At 46.1% G+C, this 16,854-nt stretch overlaps 2 protein-coding genes across 6 annotated transcripts in view; one reads left to right on the top strand and one right to left on the bottom strand.

The window, feature by feature from the left end:
* SHE (Src homology 2 domain containing E) overlaps positions 1-16,013 on the bottom strand; it is a 29,395-nt gene extending 13,382 nt beyond the window's left edge. The window contains exons 1-5 of one of the 2 annotated variants that reach the window (XM_089914572.1): positions 15,022-16,013; positions 12,202-12,328; positions 3,181-3,483; positions 737-893; positions 174-293 (exon numbers count right to left, since the gene is read on the bottom strand). In XM_089914572.1, coding sequence (XP_089770698.1) covers positions 174-293; positions 737-893; positions 3,181-3,483; positions 12,202-12,328; positions 15,022-15,627 — 1,313 coding nt within the window. In that variant the 5' untranslated portion in view covers positions 15,628-16,013. The remainder of the gene's footprint in view (positions 1-173; positions 294-736; positions 894-3,180; positions 3,484-12,201; positions 12,329-15,021) is intronic. The other variant, XM_022559474.3, reaches the window with a different exon arrangement.
* Positions 15,790-16,854, top strand: part of TDRD10 (tudor domain containing 10) — a 56,006-nt gene continuing 54,941 nt past the window's right edge. For 2 of the 4 annotated variants that reach the window (XM_089914543.1, XM_089914542.1), the window contains exon 1: positions 15,807-16,689. In XM_089914543.1, the coding sequence (XP_089770669.1) occupies positions 16,192-16,689 (498 nt within the window). In that variant the 5' untranslated portion in view covers positions 15,807-16,191. Of the gene's footprint in view, positions 16,690-16,854 lie in introns of all 4 variants that reach the window. The other 2 variants (XM_089914545.1, XM_089914553.1) reach the window with 2 other exon arrangements.

Raw genomic sequence — 16,854 nt, 5'->3', positions numbered from 1 at the left:
TGCATTCTAATCAGAGCATGTCTTACTCTGTTGTCCAAGCAAATGCATCTTATTTTCTGACAGAACATACCCCTGTGAACCACCTTCAAAGTATAGCTTTTTTGGCCTGGTCATCTACCCATGATAGGAAAGTCTCCTCTCCTGCATCCGGACAGGGAGGCTACGATACTCACTTTAGTGCAATGGAGTACCTACTGGTCCCTGACTCGCTGTTTCGAACCAGGTACCCAGCTTCTTTGCAGGGTTGTAGTCGACTCTCAGCCTCAGCACGGGTGATGGCACCATGGTACCAACTGAAAAATGGGGCAGGGGGAGAAACCACGAGCATCAAGACGCCAGTCCAGACAGGGCATCATTCCATAGAGCATTATTTGAAATGAACTTCTAGTGAAAGCTCAAGAGCTGGACTAGATCCTGCTTCCCATTCAAAATAGACAAAATGAGATGTATCCTGGATCACAAAACCTATCAATCACCTAAGAGGGAGTTAACAGGGCTAGTGCCATTTTAAAAGTTTTCACTCTATGCGGAGGAATGGAATTTGAGATCAGGTTCTGGGGATGCAGTGCATTCTCTACTCTGCACAAATGCACTGGGCTTTGAAAATGGGTTTTCACTAACAAGTCCCACCCAGACAAGTATTCAGCACCAAAAAGAATCATGTAAAATGGTCCAGTGTGCCCCGACCAAGTTCCCGGTCATTGTGTGTTACACGTTATCTGTGGAGGAGACTCACGGCTGCTTCTCCAGTGGCAGGGCTGGGTCCACTCTTTCCCCCTCACTGTGGTCAGAGAGGGTTGGCTTCAAGATCTTCTGGGTCCAACTCTTCTGTCGGTGGTGTTGCCTCACTGTCTCCTCCTTGACGGAAGGTCGCTCAGAGCCTTCAAACTGAACTGGAAGGAAGGCTCCATTTAACATCAGAGGCCACTGAGGTGACCCATGTAAACTTCAAAGAAAAGACCTTGTCTGCCTTATCTTAGGAAAGAAGCTTTTCCTCCTCTTTAATTTGAGCTAAAATACATTGCAAGGGACTTCCCTGGTGATGCAGTGGTTAAGAATCCGCCTGCCGATGCAGGGGACACAGGTTGGAGCTCTGGTCCGGGAAGATCCCACATGCCGTGGAGCAACTAAGCCCGTGCGCCACAACTACTTAGCCTGCGCTCTAGAGCCTGCGAGCCACAACTACTGAGCCCTCATGCCACAACTACTGGTGTCCACACTCCTAGAGCCCGTGCTCCACAACAAGAGAAGTCATCACAATGAGAAACCCACGCACTGCCATGAAGAGTAGCCCCAGCTCAGCACAACTAGAGGAAGCCCGCGTGCAGCAACGGAGACCCAATGCAACCAAAAATAAATAAAATAAATTAATTAAAAAAAATACTGCAAAAGGCCCTGGGATAGCTGAGCTCCTGCTGTCTTTGATATCTGATCATACTGTTAGCATCCACATGCAGCCACTTTTTCTGCAAGATATTTATTAATGTAGAACAGTTTTAGAATATGAGAGGAAACCACTTTAGTATATTTCAGCATGTTTTTTTTTAAAGATTTTTTCAATGTGGACCATTTTTAAAGTCTTTATTGAATTTTTTATAATATTGCCTCTGTTTTATGTTTTGTTTCTTCTTGGCCATGAGGCATGTAGGAGCTTAGCTCCCCGACCAGGGATCGAACCCGTACCCCCTGCATTGGAAGGGAAGTCTTAACCTCTGGACCACCAGGGAAGTCCCTTCAGCATGCACTTATAAAAAACTCTTCGTTTTGGTATATTTAGAATAAAAGACTAAACAGAGTTACAGGTAATCACTCCCTGCAAGAGTGCATATCATTCTTTGACACCAAATGAAGTTTTCACTATGAAATAATAAAGAGAAAAATCAACTCCGAAAGAAACTACTAATAGTGCCTTAGAGATGCTATGACATCTAGGTTGGATAGAAGATAAAGAGATAAAATGAGCAGCATCTAGCACTGTAGCAGGTGCCCAGCAGAGATTTGTGGAAAACAATTCTAAAATAAGACAAAAACTGATTTGGGGGTGGGGGAGGGAAGGATTGGGAGTTTGGGATTAGCAGATACAAACTATTATATATAGGATAAACAACAAGGTCCTACTGTATAGCACAGGGAACTATATTCAATATCCTGTGATAAACCATAATGGAAACGACTATGAAAAAGAATGTATGTATATGTGTAACTGAATCACTTTGCTGTACATCAGAAATTAACACAACATTGTAAATCAACTATACTTCAATAAAATTATATAAAAAAATTAAAGCACACAAACAGAAAACCTGACTCAAATGTTTGCTATCAAACAAACTACCTTTTCTATTCACCCTTTACATTGACTATACTTTTTGTTTGTTTGGCTGTGTGGCTTGCGGATCCTACTTAGTTCCCTGACTAGGGATCGAACCCGTGCCCCCTGCAGTGGAAACACAGCATCTTAACCACTGGACCGCCAGGGAATTCCCTACACTGACTATACTTTTAATCAAAAACATAGCTTTACTGTTAGAGGGAAAAGATATCCCTAACTTTTAAAATTAAAGGCAAAAGAAATTCGGTGGCCAGGGAGAAGCAGGAGGGAGAATTACCTTTAATAACTATTGACAATCTACTTATCAACTTCCTCTTAAGTTATTAAAAAAAGTTCATACTTGAAGAATTGATTCCTTTAGGAGGATTTTTGACAGGAAAAAAAAACCTAGCTTCCTCCAGCTTTCCAACCACCTCTCCTCTAATCCATTTGATCCACTACTGGCATCTTATAAACAGGGATTTTAACAGGTTTGAAGAGTAGCACAAAGTAAGAGTTAGAAAAAGCTGCTCTCATTTGATAGCTTTGGTGGTGATTAGATAAGGTCTTTCGATAGTGACTTAAGGCATTTCCAAAATAGTTGCATACTGCCGAGATAAAGGAAAATAAAGATACCCAGAAGGATACAGGATACATGCAACATTAAGGGCTCGTCTTCAGTCCTGGTCTTCCAACCACAGCCAAATTCTCGTTTCCCCATATCATCAGATTTCTTGGGAAAAGAGGCTTGCAGTTGAGGAACATAAAGAAAAGAGCCTTGGCTGCAAAGCCCCGGCTGCGGCTGGCGGGGTTTTCCATCAGGGAAGCAGAAAGCAGGAGGGAGCGGGGGGCGCGGACCCAGCCCTCACCCGACAGCGCCCGCACGATCTGCTCCTTCTTCCACTCCCAGGGCTGCTCGTACTCGGCCGCGGGCCTCTCGTCGTCCTGGGGTAGCCGCGCCTTCCGCTCCGGCCCCTCGGCGCGCGGGCCGCCTTCAGCCGCCGGCTCGTAGGGCGTGTCGTACAGCTGCGGCGGCTTTCCCAGCAGCTCCTTGGAGCTCCGTCTCTTGGCCAGCGCCTCGGGCTTCGTGCCGTTCTCCCCTGGCTCACAGGGGCTGTCGAGCAGCTGAAGAGCCTTCACCAGAGGGTCTTTGGAACCTCGTCGTCTGATTTCTGAAAAACACACACCGTTCACAATACTTTTGAAGAAAAGGTGTCATGGAAGCCCGGTGATGAACCCAGTTACCACTGCACCCCCAACCGACAGGTCTGTCTGGTTGAAGGTGGCCTAGAACGCCTGGATTGTTCCTTACTGGGCTGATGGCTGCCCAGCTGGGGGAAGGGCCCTACAACTTCTTCCCGCCAGTTGCCTGAGCCAGATAATAGGATCAAGCCAGATAATAGGATTGAGTCCAACGATTAGGGGATCACAACCGAAGACAGGCCTGCCTCTGGGGCCGCGCGCATGCAGTTTGGAGAAGTGGCCTCAAGGCAACCTGCTCCACAACTCCCCGTCCCCCTGTCTCCTCATGAGTGTGGTTCACCTTCAAAGCGTTTACATCTTGTTAGGAAGCTGTGATCAAAGTATGTTAATAAAAATTGAGTGTTTACTATATTCAAGCACTGGGCCACCACATACACTGAGGTAAGATATTTATGTGCGTCAGACAGCGTTCTTGACTTCTAGGCGGTTTCGACGTAGTGACATGTTCACAAATAATACTTAACAGGCTAACAACGACAGAATAAATAAAAGTAAAAGAGGAGTTGGGGGAAAAACAACAAAAATAATATCTCAAGAGCTGACATTTGGCCATAGTGTGCTATGCATTGCATTTTTCTACGTGCATTGTAATTTTCACAACCGCCCTATGAGATAGGTTCTATTAGTTCCCTATATAACAGAAGAGAAAACTGAAGCACAAAGAGTTTAAGGAAATTGCCCAAACCAGCAAGTGCAAAGCCTGGATTCAAAAGCAGGAAGTTGGGCTCTAGAAGCCATACTCTTAGCCACCACACTTGGACTGACTCCAAGTGGAAGAGAAATGGAAGATGCATTGACTTTGATAGAGAAGGTCATTTCCAGTGGAGGAAGCTGCATGAGTGAAGATATGGAGGTGGGAACCAGAAAGGGCTTGTTCCCATCAGGGGGAATCGAGAGAGAAGTTCAAAGGACAGAGGCCAAGAGAGGAGAGGGGTAGCGGGAGAAGAAGCTGGAAAAGTAGGCAGGACAGGCACCAAAGTGCAGAAGTTTTAAAAGCCAGAATTAAAAAGTTTATATTGTGGAGAACGATTGCTAGTTTTTAAACAGGTAATAATAATTATATTTGTGATTTGCTGGAAGATAACTCCAATACAGTGTACAGGACAGAATAAAGGTATGGTCTGAACGGAGGCACAGAAATGGATGCAAAAAACCGGATGCAAATCAACCAACCACCAGCTAACCAGCCAGCCAGCCACAGTGGGAAGGAAGCAGCAGCGTCTGGGGACTGACCAGCTTGGGGTCCAGAGGCCTTGGCAGGTAGAGTCAGCGATGACTAGAGTCTCTGACAACCAGAGCTGGTGATATAGGCCAACAGAAGTATCATGCTGTGGTTCCTCTAAATGCCCATGAGGAAGCCTTCAATCTGTCCACCCAGTCACAGTGAAGGAGGACTTTTCTAACACAAACACCTCACCTCATCACTTAACACCCAATAAGTTCTCAAATGTCCACTTACAAAGTGCAAACTGCTCAGCATGGCATGGGACACCTTCTGTGGTCACATCTCTGCCTCCCTCTCCAATTTCTTCTCTCAATACCACCCTATCCCTGAACCCCTTAAAATCCAATTCTTTGTTCCAACCAAACAGAACTTCTGAAGTTCTCTGCACACTGCACTGTCTTATACCCACCAGTGTTCTGGTGATCTGCCAATCCTTAGGAGTCTAGCCTAGCATCTCCTCCTCTTTCCTGCCTACCTTCTCCTCCAGTGCCCCATGTCCCCCAGGTGCCACCGCTTTGCCAACCCACTCTCACCTTGCATCTCTCTCAGTGTATGGGTTTATTTGTTGATGTGTCTGTATTTCCAATTTGGTGAAGACTGCCAGGCCAGCGACCCCCATGTCTTGTTTGACTTTGTAGGAAACAGTTGTGCTAAATAATGGTTGGATGGATGGATGGGAGGAGAGAGGGAGGGGAAGGAGCTCTAGAACTTCTCCAGGCAGGTGACAGTATGGACCTGGAGCTCGGCAGAGAGATGAAGGTCAGAGGTACATGTCAAGGAGTTACTCACAAATGGATCATTGTTGGTATTGTGAGAATGAAAGCCATCACCAGAGAAAAGGAGGCTGATTGAAAAGGAAAGAGGATCAAAGGCAAAATCTGGGACTTCTTCAGTTAAGGGTGGATGGAAGAAGAGGTGCCACCAAAGAAGACTGAGAAGGAATGGTCAGGTAAGGATGAAGAGGATCAGGAGACTTACAGTGCCACAGAAATGAAGGAAAGTGAGACTTTCTACAGGTAACTGAAAATGGGCATGGTGACACTCTATAGAGAAGAATCACTGACTCCTTAAGACTTCTATAACAAGGAAAGGATACATTCTAGGGAAAAGTTATTAAAATCAGGACACTAAATTCAAAGGGGCAGAATTTATTAGTAGGATGAGGTTCTAATTCTGCTGGATAGGGCCCCTTACTGCAGCTGGCTCCAATCCTATAAAACTGCAGTTCTAATGCATTAGAATCACCTGGGAGAGCTTTAACAAATACACATGGCTGGGTCCCATCACCACAGGTCCTGACTGAATTGAGCTGGGGTAGAGCCTGGGAGTCAGAGTTGCAAAAGCTCCCCCAGGTGATTCTAATAAGAAGCTAAGCCTGAGAAGCACTCTCACAACACCTGGGTCCCCACAGTCCCCATCCCAGTTCCTCCTGCCCTCCAGAGCTAATCTTATCATTGCTAGCCCCAGCCCAAGGAAAAGGGTCCTCCTACTATCAAAAACTTCCACATCCGAATGTGAGAGTTAGAAGGACTATTCCCCATCCCCAGGCCAGGAAGGTGCCTGGGGTTATTTGAGGTCTCCTGCATCTCTGGTTCAAGCCTCTTGACTTTCAATCGACAGTCTTTTTTCTTCATGGCTTATTCTAGATGGAGTTATGGAAAACAAGAAACAAAAAACTCACTCTGCTCTTGGTTCAATTAAGATAAGCCTGGAATTTATGAAAAAGAACTTTTCTACAGAACTAGGAAAGAGGAAAGAGAAAACACAAAGGAGTTCAAAGGACTAATTTAGAATTTTAAAGTTTCTGATCAAAACCTAAGTTTACCCTCAGACTGGCACAGGCTGGGGAAACCTTTCCTAAGGTCCCTGCTTCAATTCTGTCCCAGTCGAACAAAATAGAAAAAGGCTTGACTCCAACCTTAAGATAGAAGGAGTCCTGCTCACAGGAAACTTCAATGAGTTTGTGTTAAAATGATGTACAGTGATTAGAATCTTGAGTTCTTATTACACATGTATTTGGGTTTTTACTTTTGAAATGAGGCAGCACTTGTATTCCTTCTATTTCATTTTATTAATTTTTTTTTTGGCTGCACTGCGTGGCATATGGGATCTTCGCTCCCCAACCAGGGATTGAACCCGTGCCCCCTGCAGTGGAAGTGCAGATTCTTAACCACTGGACCACCAGGGAAGTCCCAAATATATGACTGTTTCTTTTCTTTTTTTTTGGCCACACCACGTGTCTTGTGGGATTTTAGGTTCCTGGACCAGGAATCGAACCCAGGCCCTCTGCAGTGAGAGCGTGGAGCCCTAACCACTGGACAGCCAGGGAATTCAGTATTCCTTCTATTTTAGATAGTCACTGCACACTTAGAGCTCTGGGAAAAACACTGGAAAGTATACAGCTGAGAATGTTCCTTCCCAGGATGATCCTGGGATTGGGCAAAATCTGCAGAGTATGATCATCTTTTTAAACAATGTTTAATTACGGGGAAAAACAGGGCTTGAGCGCAGGGCCTATCTGCCCCTTCAAGGGGAGTAACCTTCCAGTCCCTTCCAGCACCTGGCTGCCCCCAACCTGAGGCGCCATAGAAACAGAAACAATTGCGGGGGCTGCAAGCCGACCCTTCCTGCAGGGAGAATAGCCCCTGACGTGCAGAGCTGGCTCCGAGAGGAAACGAGCCTGAGAAGGAGGAAATGGCTAGAGGAAGCTACGCCCTGGCTCTGCCGATAGAGGCCATTTACCACGGCAGACAACAGAATACAGCCAACGGGCTGCAGATAAACACCCATCTCACCAAGGGCTGAACTGAGGCCTGACCTGCACCAGTTCATATCTGCAACTGGTTGCCGTGAAACATAATATTGGCTGAAAATTTTCCCTTCTCAATTCCCAACTCTCACTGTGCGTAAGTATGCCGTCTATATTTAAAAACACCAGCAGAAGACTAAGACTTTCTTTTGCTAAATTAATTCTAGTTAGCAATTAATATTCCCCTATACTTGTTCAGAATTCCCTTTGAAAATGGAATTCTCTCCAGAGTGTCTAAATAATTGTGATAGTTTTCACATATGCATGTACTAGGCGTGTTACACCTGCAGCTCAGTGGAGCCTCATCATAATGCAGCAAGAGATGTGTTAGCCCATTTTCACAGGTGAAAAAACTGAGGCTGTGTAGTAGTCAGCAGGGGAGCCATTCACTACTAGCTCCAGAGCCCATGCCTCCTCTATCATATCTTACTTTATGCCTCAAAGATTTCATGTAGAATGCTAGTTACAATTTCTGTAATGTACATTTTCCCTTAATCCATTCCATGTATTCAAAACATCAAACTTAGAGTCTCATAAGGCTCTATGTTTCTCTTAGAATCAGCAATAGGGATCTTTTACCAGTGTTTAAATTTTGATTTAAAATTAATATTTTCCTGTCGAACAAATCTAAATATCTGAACAAAAGCAGATGTAATTCAGAAGTCCTGAAACTTAAGTTTAACAAGCAAACTATAGACAAAGTAAATAAATCAAAAAGTCTTCTATTTATATTTTTTCCATAATGGATAATTTTTTAAATGGAGACTGAAAAAATGAGGTTCTCCTTTAGATTTGACTATCTACACCAACCAATAAAACTATTTGGAGGCAACAATAAAAATTTAAAAACAATCTGTGACTGGAGCTCAGTAACTAAAACCAAAGGGTGTTGGATGACCTGGTATCCCCACTCTCCAGCTGCATAACTTGGACAAGTTATTGAATCTTTCTGAACCTTGGTTTCCTCATCTGTAAAACAGAGCCCTCTCTGTAAAACAGAGCCTTCTAACACCCACTACACAGGGTGGTAGGATTTAGTGGGGTAATCTGGCAACTTGGCACCTAGTAGACGCTCGACTTGTGTGATATCAGCTGCAGAAGGAATTATCATGCTGAATGCTGGCTCATCTTAGGGAACTTCTAAAGATCCTCCCAATGCTAACGTTTTAATCTGGTGGCGAAAACTTATCATGCTAAATTAAGTAGAATGTTTCTGCTAATTATTTAGCTAAAACGTTCCTGCAAATCTAACAGAACAACAACAGGTTTAAACTAATATTGCCTTGTACTGATTGTCATATCTTTATTAACAATCCTTTGGAGAAATCTAAGTGAGCATTTATTCATAAATTTATAAATCCTTAGCTTTTAAAAGTTAAGAGCAAAGTTTTGGGCAGGGGGGAATCCAGGGAGCCTGGGTCCCCTAAGCCTTGGCCATAGGAAAGTAATAAATGCCTCAATTTCTGTTCCTTCCTCTGTTCCCTGAGGCAGACGGTGATTCTTATTCTCCTCTTCATGGCTAAGTGCTAAGTGACATATTTTCCGCTCTGTTAGGTCTGTTTGCCCCTTGGGTTGTGAGGTCCATAAGGACATGGGTCCTGTGCATCTTGTTGCCTGGATGCCCAGAGCCCAGCACAGGGCCGGGTGCATGGTAAAGAAATGCCTAGGAAATATCTGATGGTTGTTACAAAATACCATCATGAACAGTGTTCTATACATCCAAGATATTGTTGAAATCAGGCATGTTACTTCCACTTCACAGGTATTAAAAAGGCAGTACTGGGAATTCCCTGGTGGTCCAGTGGTTAGGATGCCATGCTCTCACTGCCGAGGGCCCGGGTTCAATCCCTGGTCGGGGAACTAAGATCCCACAAGCTGCGTGGCATGGCCAAAAAACAAAACAAAACAAAACAACACACCCAAAAAGGCAGTACAGAAGTTGGGTGCTCCACAGTTAGATCATATTCTTCAGAACCCTCTCTATCTCCTGCTGAAATAAACAAAATCCCTAACATTTCTCAAGAAATGTGAGACATTTCTGAGCTTGGACTTGACAACCAAGCCCACAGGGAGCAAACTGAACAGAAAAAAGTAAAAGGTTTAAAAAAAAAAAAAAAACCCACCCAGCAGCAAATCTTTTATTCCCAGCTTCCGATAAACCCACTTCCTGTTATTCTGTCCAGCTGTGTAACCTATGCGTAGAATAAGAGGTATATTCTCTTATACCTTTGTGATATATATTTTATATATATATAAAGCACATAAATATATATCACAAAGCACAGAGAAGGTGCTTTGTGATATATATTTTAAATGAAGGGCTTTTTAAATTCACCAATATAATATTTTTTAAAAGAGCAAAGGAAAAAAAGCTAGTAATTCTTAAATGTTAGTAATTTAAATTTTTAATAAATTTGAATTTATCCTCCAATTGAATACATTAGTTTTGTATTACTAAGTAAATTTATTCAGATAAACTGTTTAAAACAGAGCCTGGAACTTAATAAATGTTCAAATATTAAATGCTAGCTACTACTATTATTACATTTATTTCGTACTGGACACTTTGACTTTTATTTTTTTAATTTTTAAATTTTATTTATTTATTTTTTGGGGAAAAGCAACAAGTTACATACCAACTTTTGACTTTTAAATACAACTTTCCTTGTGAGTCTGAGTGGAAAGGTGCCTTGCTTATATGTAAAGTTTAAACTTTTTCATACATCATTTCACAGGTCCTGAGGCAGCTTGGTGTAGAAAGCAGACCACCCAGTCTGGAGTGGGAAGATCTGGGTTCCAATTCCTGCTCTGTCTCTTGAAGTGTCTTATGAACATAGGAGAGTCAGAATCTCTTTGATCTTATTTTCTACCCTGTAACAAGGGGGTAGTATGAGGGTTCCCTAGTTTCAGGGTTTTGTGGTGATTATATGGGGGGAGAAAAAGACATTCACTTTTAAAAAGCAAAGCACTTTCCCTATTATCAGTGTGGCGCCACAAAAACAAAAAACAAAAAACCTGAGATAATATAGATAAACTACTTACTCCAATTAAAGAGAAAGAGAGGAATAAAAACCAAAGGACAAAGAAAGGTGAATCAAAACAAAACATTAATTTTTTGCTTTTTTAGAAAATCTTTTCCCTCAGTTTTATGTAAAAGAAAATCTTTCCTCCTATTCCTTTCAAGTCTCTGATATTTTTTAAAATTCTGACTAAGTTCATTTTCACTTCCTTTCATTCACAGATTTCATTAGAGGTCACAGTCCAGTGACCTTCAGGGTCACAGCCTGGTCAGGGTACACCCTTCCCAAATGTGATGCCTTATCTCTGTAAGCAGAGAGCAGGAAACAGAGCAGTGCTTTCCTGCTGCAGCTCAGTCTCACTCTGAAGCCTGTCTTGACCCTTCCAGGGTGCTGCAGTTACCCTCATGCTCAACTCTTCTGAGACTATGCTTAATGGAGCCTGAGCTTACAGCTTTTCTATCTGTTTTTAAACAGAAGAGACAAAGTCTTTAATGTGTGACCAATTATTCCTTTCCCAGGCGTGAAACCCACGATGTTCAAACAAGGCTCCCTTGAGTCAGCACTTAGAAACTGCATTTTTTCATTACAGATTAAAGAATGTTTTAAGGAAAATTAGGTGAACAGATAACTTACTCTAAAATTGCACAAATAAATCGAAATAATTAGTTTTTAAAGTATTGTTTACACCAACTTAAGAGAATTATGAATAAAAGGGAAAAGTGTGACACAAAAAATGACAGTGATTGCTCAACTCACAAGTTGGAATTATTCCAACTTGAAAAGTTACAAGAGTAGTCAACTTTAGTTTTAGGAGGTTTGCCTTGAGTGGTTTGGCTCATGTCAGTGATTAATACTCATTCCTTAGTAATTAAATTTTTTTCCTCCAATATCGTAAAGCTTGTTGAGAAATCAATCTTCTACTATAAAACAGAGGATCACATCATGTCTGCAACTTTTTTTTTTTTGCGGTACACAGGCCTCTCACTGTTCTGGCCTCTCCCGTTGCGGAGCACAGGCTCCGGACGAGCAGGCTCAGAGGCCATGGCTCACGGGCCCAGCCGCTCCGTGGCATGTGGGAGCTTCCCGGACCGGGGCACGAACCCGTGTCCCCTGCATCAGCAGGCGGACTCTCAACCACTGCGCCACCAGGGAAGCCCTCTGTAACTTTTAACAACTTAAAGTACTTTAAGTATGTGTTAGTCCCTTGGTACAGATTTATGACTCCCATTATGGATGTCAAAGCTTTGAAAGTGGCCAAAAAGTATATTTAAATAATCTTAAAACTAAGATCACATTCTGAGCAGATCTGCAAATTCATAAATGTCATTTTGCATAGAATTAGAAAAACTTTAAAGACTCCCACAAATTCTAAAACTGAAGGACAGAAAACCATTAGGGATGTTAACCAGATATTTTGACTTTAGTTTTGAGTATAATTCTGTTTCTTCCACTCAGCAGGATCTGGTATAGTCCCTTCTCCCCTCTTCCCAAAATACACACTGGTGATTATTTTTACTACGTTCTGAGCAAGTGTGAGATTTCAGTCTGTATAAAGCAGCTCCTGGTTACAAACCTGTTATCATTTGCTGTGCATCATAGGGTTCCATGTATCCATCATTCTCCCCTACTCTTTCTGCATCCCTTTGGCCTTTCGTCCGTTTAGCATCATAAGGGTCAGCGTAGTCTTCTAAAATGATGACCTGTAAAAGAACCAGACAGGGGAGTTGCTAAGGACTGTCATATACCAGAGTGACAGTGGTATCAAAAAGACTGCTAAAAAACCTGCAGACCCAAAAAGAGGTCAAAATTTCCAACCAGTTCTGAAGAGCTTTTGCACTCGATTACACTATTATCCACCCAGTTGGACAAACACCTGGTTTATTTTGGTAGTATAATTGATTGGCAACAATCCATCTAAATTCTCCTGCTTATCCCCAAGGCTCTTTTCACCTCCCTCTCTCTCTCCAAGCAATAAGGCGTTTGCTGGTTAAAGTGTAGCAGGGGTGGGTGGCAGAAGGTGGAAGATGTTTATGGCTTTAGAGCACAAAAACATGAACTGGTCTACTACATTTTCCATGATTTTGTTTTTCTTAATGCCAACCAGTTGAGCAATATAGCCATGGTTAAGTCAGCCCATCACCCACTGATACTGAACATCCACCAGCACTGGCTAGGCACTGAGAGGGAATAAAATAAGACCAAGACTTACTTTTTGTCCTCAAGGAATTTGTAACAGCTCTAAAGAGGCAGGCTTCATAATAAGAAGCCTAAGAAATAGGTCACAGCTGAAGAGTATTGTGGGAGTTCTAGGTTCAATAATTTATAGGCAGACTGATTCTCATAGACTACGATCAGATAGAGTTTTGATCCGTATTTGCTACAGAAAGCATCCATCCTTCCAAAAATAGAAAAGTGCCTGGGAAGGTGGTGTGAGTGCAATAGTTCTGTTCTGCAGCAGCTGGGTGACAATGTGGGCGCTTAGGGAGCCTGAGCTTGACAGGTGCTTCTCAGGGAGGAAGAGTTTTATGGGGAAAAAAGATATATTCATTTTTAAAGCACAGCACTTTATCTATTGTCAACGTGGCTCCACAAATAAACAGCTAGGATAGTATAGATAAACTACTTCTTCCAGTTAAAGAGAAAGAGAGGAATAAAAACCAAAGGTGAATCAAAATTAAGGGAGGAAGCCCCAGACCTTGGTACAATCTCTGATTACATTCTCCAAAGAGTTCACGGAGAAGCACCACTGGAGCTGGCAGAAGAATCCAGCTAAACAGGGAGAAGTGAGGAGGAGGGGACAGCCTGGATGAGAGTCCTCTTCCTGGGAGAGATGGCCTAAGAAACTTTAGACATCTAGAAGCGACGACCGATAACCGGGCAATCACTGCAGAGGACGGTGATCACCATTCACTCCCTCACTCCATTCTTCTTGCCTGAACATGTGTACTGCATCCCCAAGGTACAGCGAGGAACACGAAGCATGACACTCAGTGCTTGGCTGCAAGGTGCTTATGATCTAGTTAAACACATGGAGAGACCACTGACTAATGTCTGGACGAGCTGATCATCTTTCCATGGCTCTCCTGGCAGTGTCTGGCAGGGGGGTAGGTACGCTGTAAATACTTGTGGACAGAGTAAGTGGAGGAATGAATAGAAGTGCCAATGCAGACACAAGTGGTATGTGCTACCACTCCTGACTCCATCCGGGTGGGCCACATGTTTGAAGACTGGGCAAGAGAAAATTAAAGTTCTCATGACAGGGAAGTGATCGCCTGGGCTGGAGTCTGAAAGCTGGGTGTAAGCTCTTCTCTCTCTCCTTCACACGGAATAGCAGATTTAAAAACAAACGAACAGGGACTCCCCTGGTGGTCCAGGGGTAAAGATTCCACCTTACAATGCAGGGGACAGGGTTTCGATCACTGGTCGGGGAACTAAGATCCCACGTGCAGGGCTACTGAGCTCTCGCGCCTCAAACTACAGAGCCCACGTGCTCTAGAGCCTGCGCACCACAACTAGAGAAGAGAAAACCTCCTGCACGCCACAACTAGAGAGAAGCCTGAGCACTGCAACTAAGACCCGATGCAGCCAAAAAAAAAAAAAAAAAAAAAAAAACAAACAAAACCCCAACTCATCTCTGTAAGAATGAGTGGGTCTCTTCACATGTTCACACTCCTTTTCTTAACTGTCTCACATTGGACAGCACCCAGAAAACCTCCAGTGTGTAAGAAGCAGGAAATACCTTCTGTCCTGATCTGTAATTTCCCTTCAGGGCATTTCCTTGTCCTATTCTGTAGCCTCTGCAGTCCTTAGAGCCCTGTGCCCCTTATCCTATATGACTCCTGTACAGTAAATGTTCATGGGTTGAATGAAAGGGCTGTAATCTTGTGGTGCTAGTGAAGGGCTGAGAAACCCTTTACTGGGTTGAAGTGCAAAGAACGATGGCGCTTCCAAAAAGCAGAGAAGGGGGGCAGTTGAAATCAATACTTAAAACAATTTAGAGGTTACCATTCCTTATGCTCAAGAAGGATAAAATTTACACACAAATCTAGCTTTGCAACTCCCCTGGATTTCTAAATTAAAATAAACCACATCTACAAGTGGATCACATTTAACAAAGCACCCAACTGTCTCATTCAATAATTCTTCTGATAACAAAATTAAATGGGAAGTACATTTCTGCCAAGTTCCCCAACGCCAGAATGAGAATTTTTCAAGATTAAAAAAAATATCTATTTTAAAAGGTCACTTAGGAGTCAAATGTTAGAGGGGGTAAATACATCCTCACCTTCTATGAGGTATAAAGAACCCGAGAGTTTAGCGGGTTCACGATGCTCCCTTCCCACTGTTCCGCTTCAGCAGGGGAGAGGTGGTCCAAGGGAGGTTGTATTCTTACCGTGTCTTGCTGCTTAAGAATCTTGCCCTTGTCCAGTTCGGGTCCCAGGGAGGAAGGGGAAGAGGACGCGGAGGAAGAGCTGCTGTTGCTACTGCTGCTGCTACTACTGCTGCTGGGGTAGTTGTTCTTCCCATTCTTCTCCTGAGTGTCCACCTTGATGAGCCTGTTGATGTAGGTGCTGCAGCCTGAGCTCTTGGCCGCGCCCCGGTGGGGCTCCTCCTCGGTGGCCCGGGAGTTCTTGCGGCCCTTGCCCGCGGCGGCCTGAATCAGACCCTGCAGGCTGTCTCGGGATAGCCGGCTATCCTTGGGGGGGCCGACCCCGGCCCGGCTGCTCCCCAGCTCGGCCGCCGAGTTCTTTCGGCCCTTGCCCGGGGCGGGCCCCGCGCCGCCCGCCTCCGAGTTCTTGCGCAATTTGCCGCCTCCCCCGCCGCCGGGCTTGGCCCGCTCCGACACTGTCTTCAGGTTCAGGGGGAACTCCTTGAACCACTTGGCCGCCATGAGGGGGGCCCGGCCGGCGCGGCTCAGGAGCGTCGTGGCCGCGGAGCAGGCGAGCGAGGAGGCCCAGCTTAGACACGGAGAAGCGCCAGGGGCCGGGGGCCACTGCATTCCCCGGGGCTGGGGCGCTAGAGGCCGCGACAAGGCCCCGCGACGGCTGCTCCGCTCGTCCCGGGCCGGCCGTCGCCTACACCCCGCAGGGTGGGGCCCCTATGGCCCGGGGAGGGGTGTTCGGGGCGCCGAGCGGGCGGGCGCGAGCCGCCGCTCCGGACACGGACGGCGACAGGCACGACGCACTGGGGCCCCGCCCGAGCTCGTCTTCAGCGCCTGCACGGCCAGGGGCTCCGCGGGTCTCCGGGGGCGGCGGGCGCCGGGGGCTTCCCCTGCGTTTTCCTCCCGAAGTGGGAGAGGCCGGGCCCACGGAAGCCCGGGGACAGCCCTGCCCACACTCCCGGGGACCAGGGGAGACGAAGCGGAGGCGGCGGGAGTGTCCCCGGCGCCGCGACGGACGGTGGGCCGCCAGCGGGCAGCCCGCCCTCTCCGCGCGCCCCTCCCCTCCGAGGCTGGCGCCTCCCCGCCCGCCACCTCCCGCCCAGATCCGGGGGCGCTGGGGTCAGTGCCTCTGCAGAGGCGGGTCCGGGGTGCATGTTCGGGGGAAGGTAGCAGCAGCTCTACATGCTGACCGGTTGCGCCCGCGTGGTTAGGGACCCCCACGTTTTGGGTAAGCAGCTCCCCATCTGCACTGAGCCGGTCTCGGCCAGGCGCTGCCTTCAAACGCAGTCCAAGTGCTCCACGTGCACCTCTCCGACCCAGGATGGGAGCCCCTCCACTCCTAAAAGAGCTAGGCGCGCGCCACTGTCACTCGCTCCACTATCTCTGCAAGCATATTTTGGGGTTGTGTGTGGGGGGAGGGTGTCTATTAAAAGCGGGAGCAGGGCCCGCGGACGCTTGCTCCCGAGCCGGTGCAGCTACCGTCCTAGCGAGCACTCCTGGCGCGGCGCAGCTAGCACGCAGGTCTTCCCGCCCGGCCGGGCTGCAGCCGACCGGGGATTGGCTGCGGAGGGGCGGCCCCGCCCCGTACCCCGCGGGCGTCGGAGGAGTAGAAGCGCGCAGGAAGAAGGAGCTAAGGCTCAGCGTCTGGGCTGCAGGCTGGATGTACCTGGCAGGGAGAAGGTACAGCTTTTTGGTTCCCGGCCCCGGGCTGCCGGGCGGACGGTGGCGGGGACCTGGGCGTTGGGAGGCGTTTGTGGAAACTGCACCTCTCATTTCCCCCCCATGGTGGCGGGGCGCGTGTTACCCCTCGGAGCTTGTCGCTTGCTCTCGCCAGGTGCGTCTGCA

The sequence above is a fragment of the Delphinapterus leucas genome, chromosome 1 (genome assembly GCF_059928025.1).
Source record: "Delphinapterus leucas isolate spDelLeu-1000000601 "Yukka" chromosome 1, BTC_Dleu_Yukka2, whole genome shotgun sequence".
Taxonomy (NCBI): Eukaryota; Metazoa; Chordata; class Mammalia; order Artiodactyla; family Monodontidae; genus Delphinapterus; species Delphinapterus leucas.
Note: the sequence above shows the minus strand (reverse complement) of the source record. Positions and strands in the feature narration are given on the sequence as shown.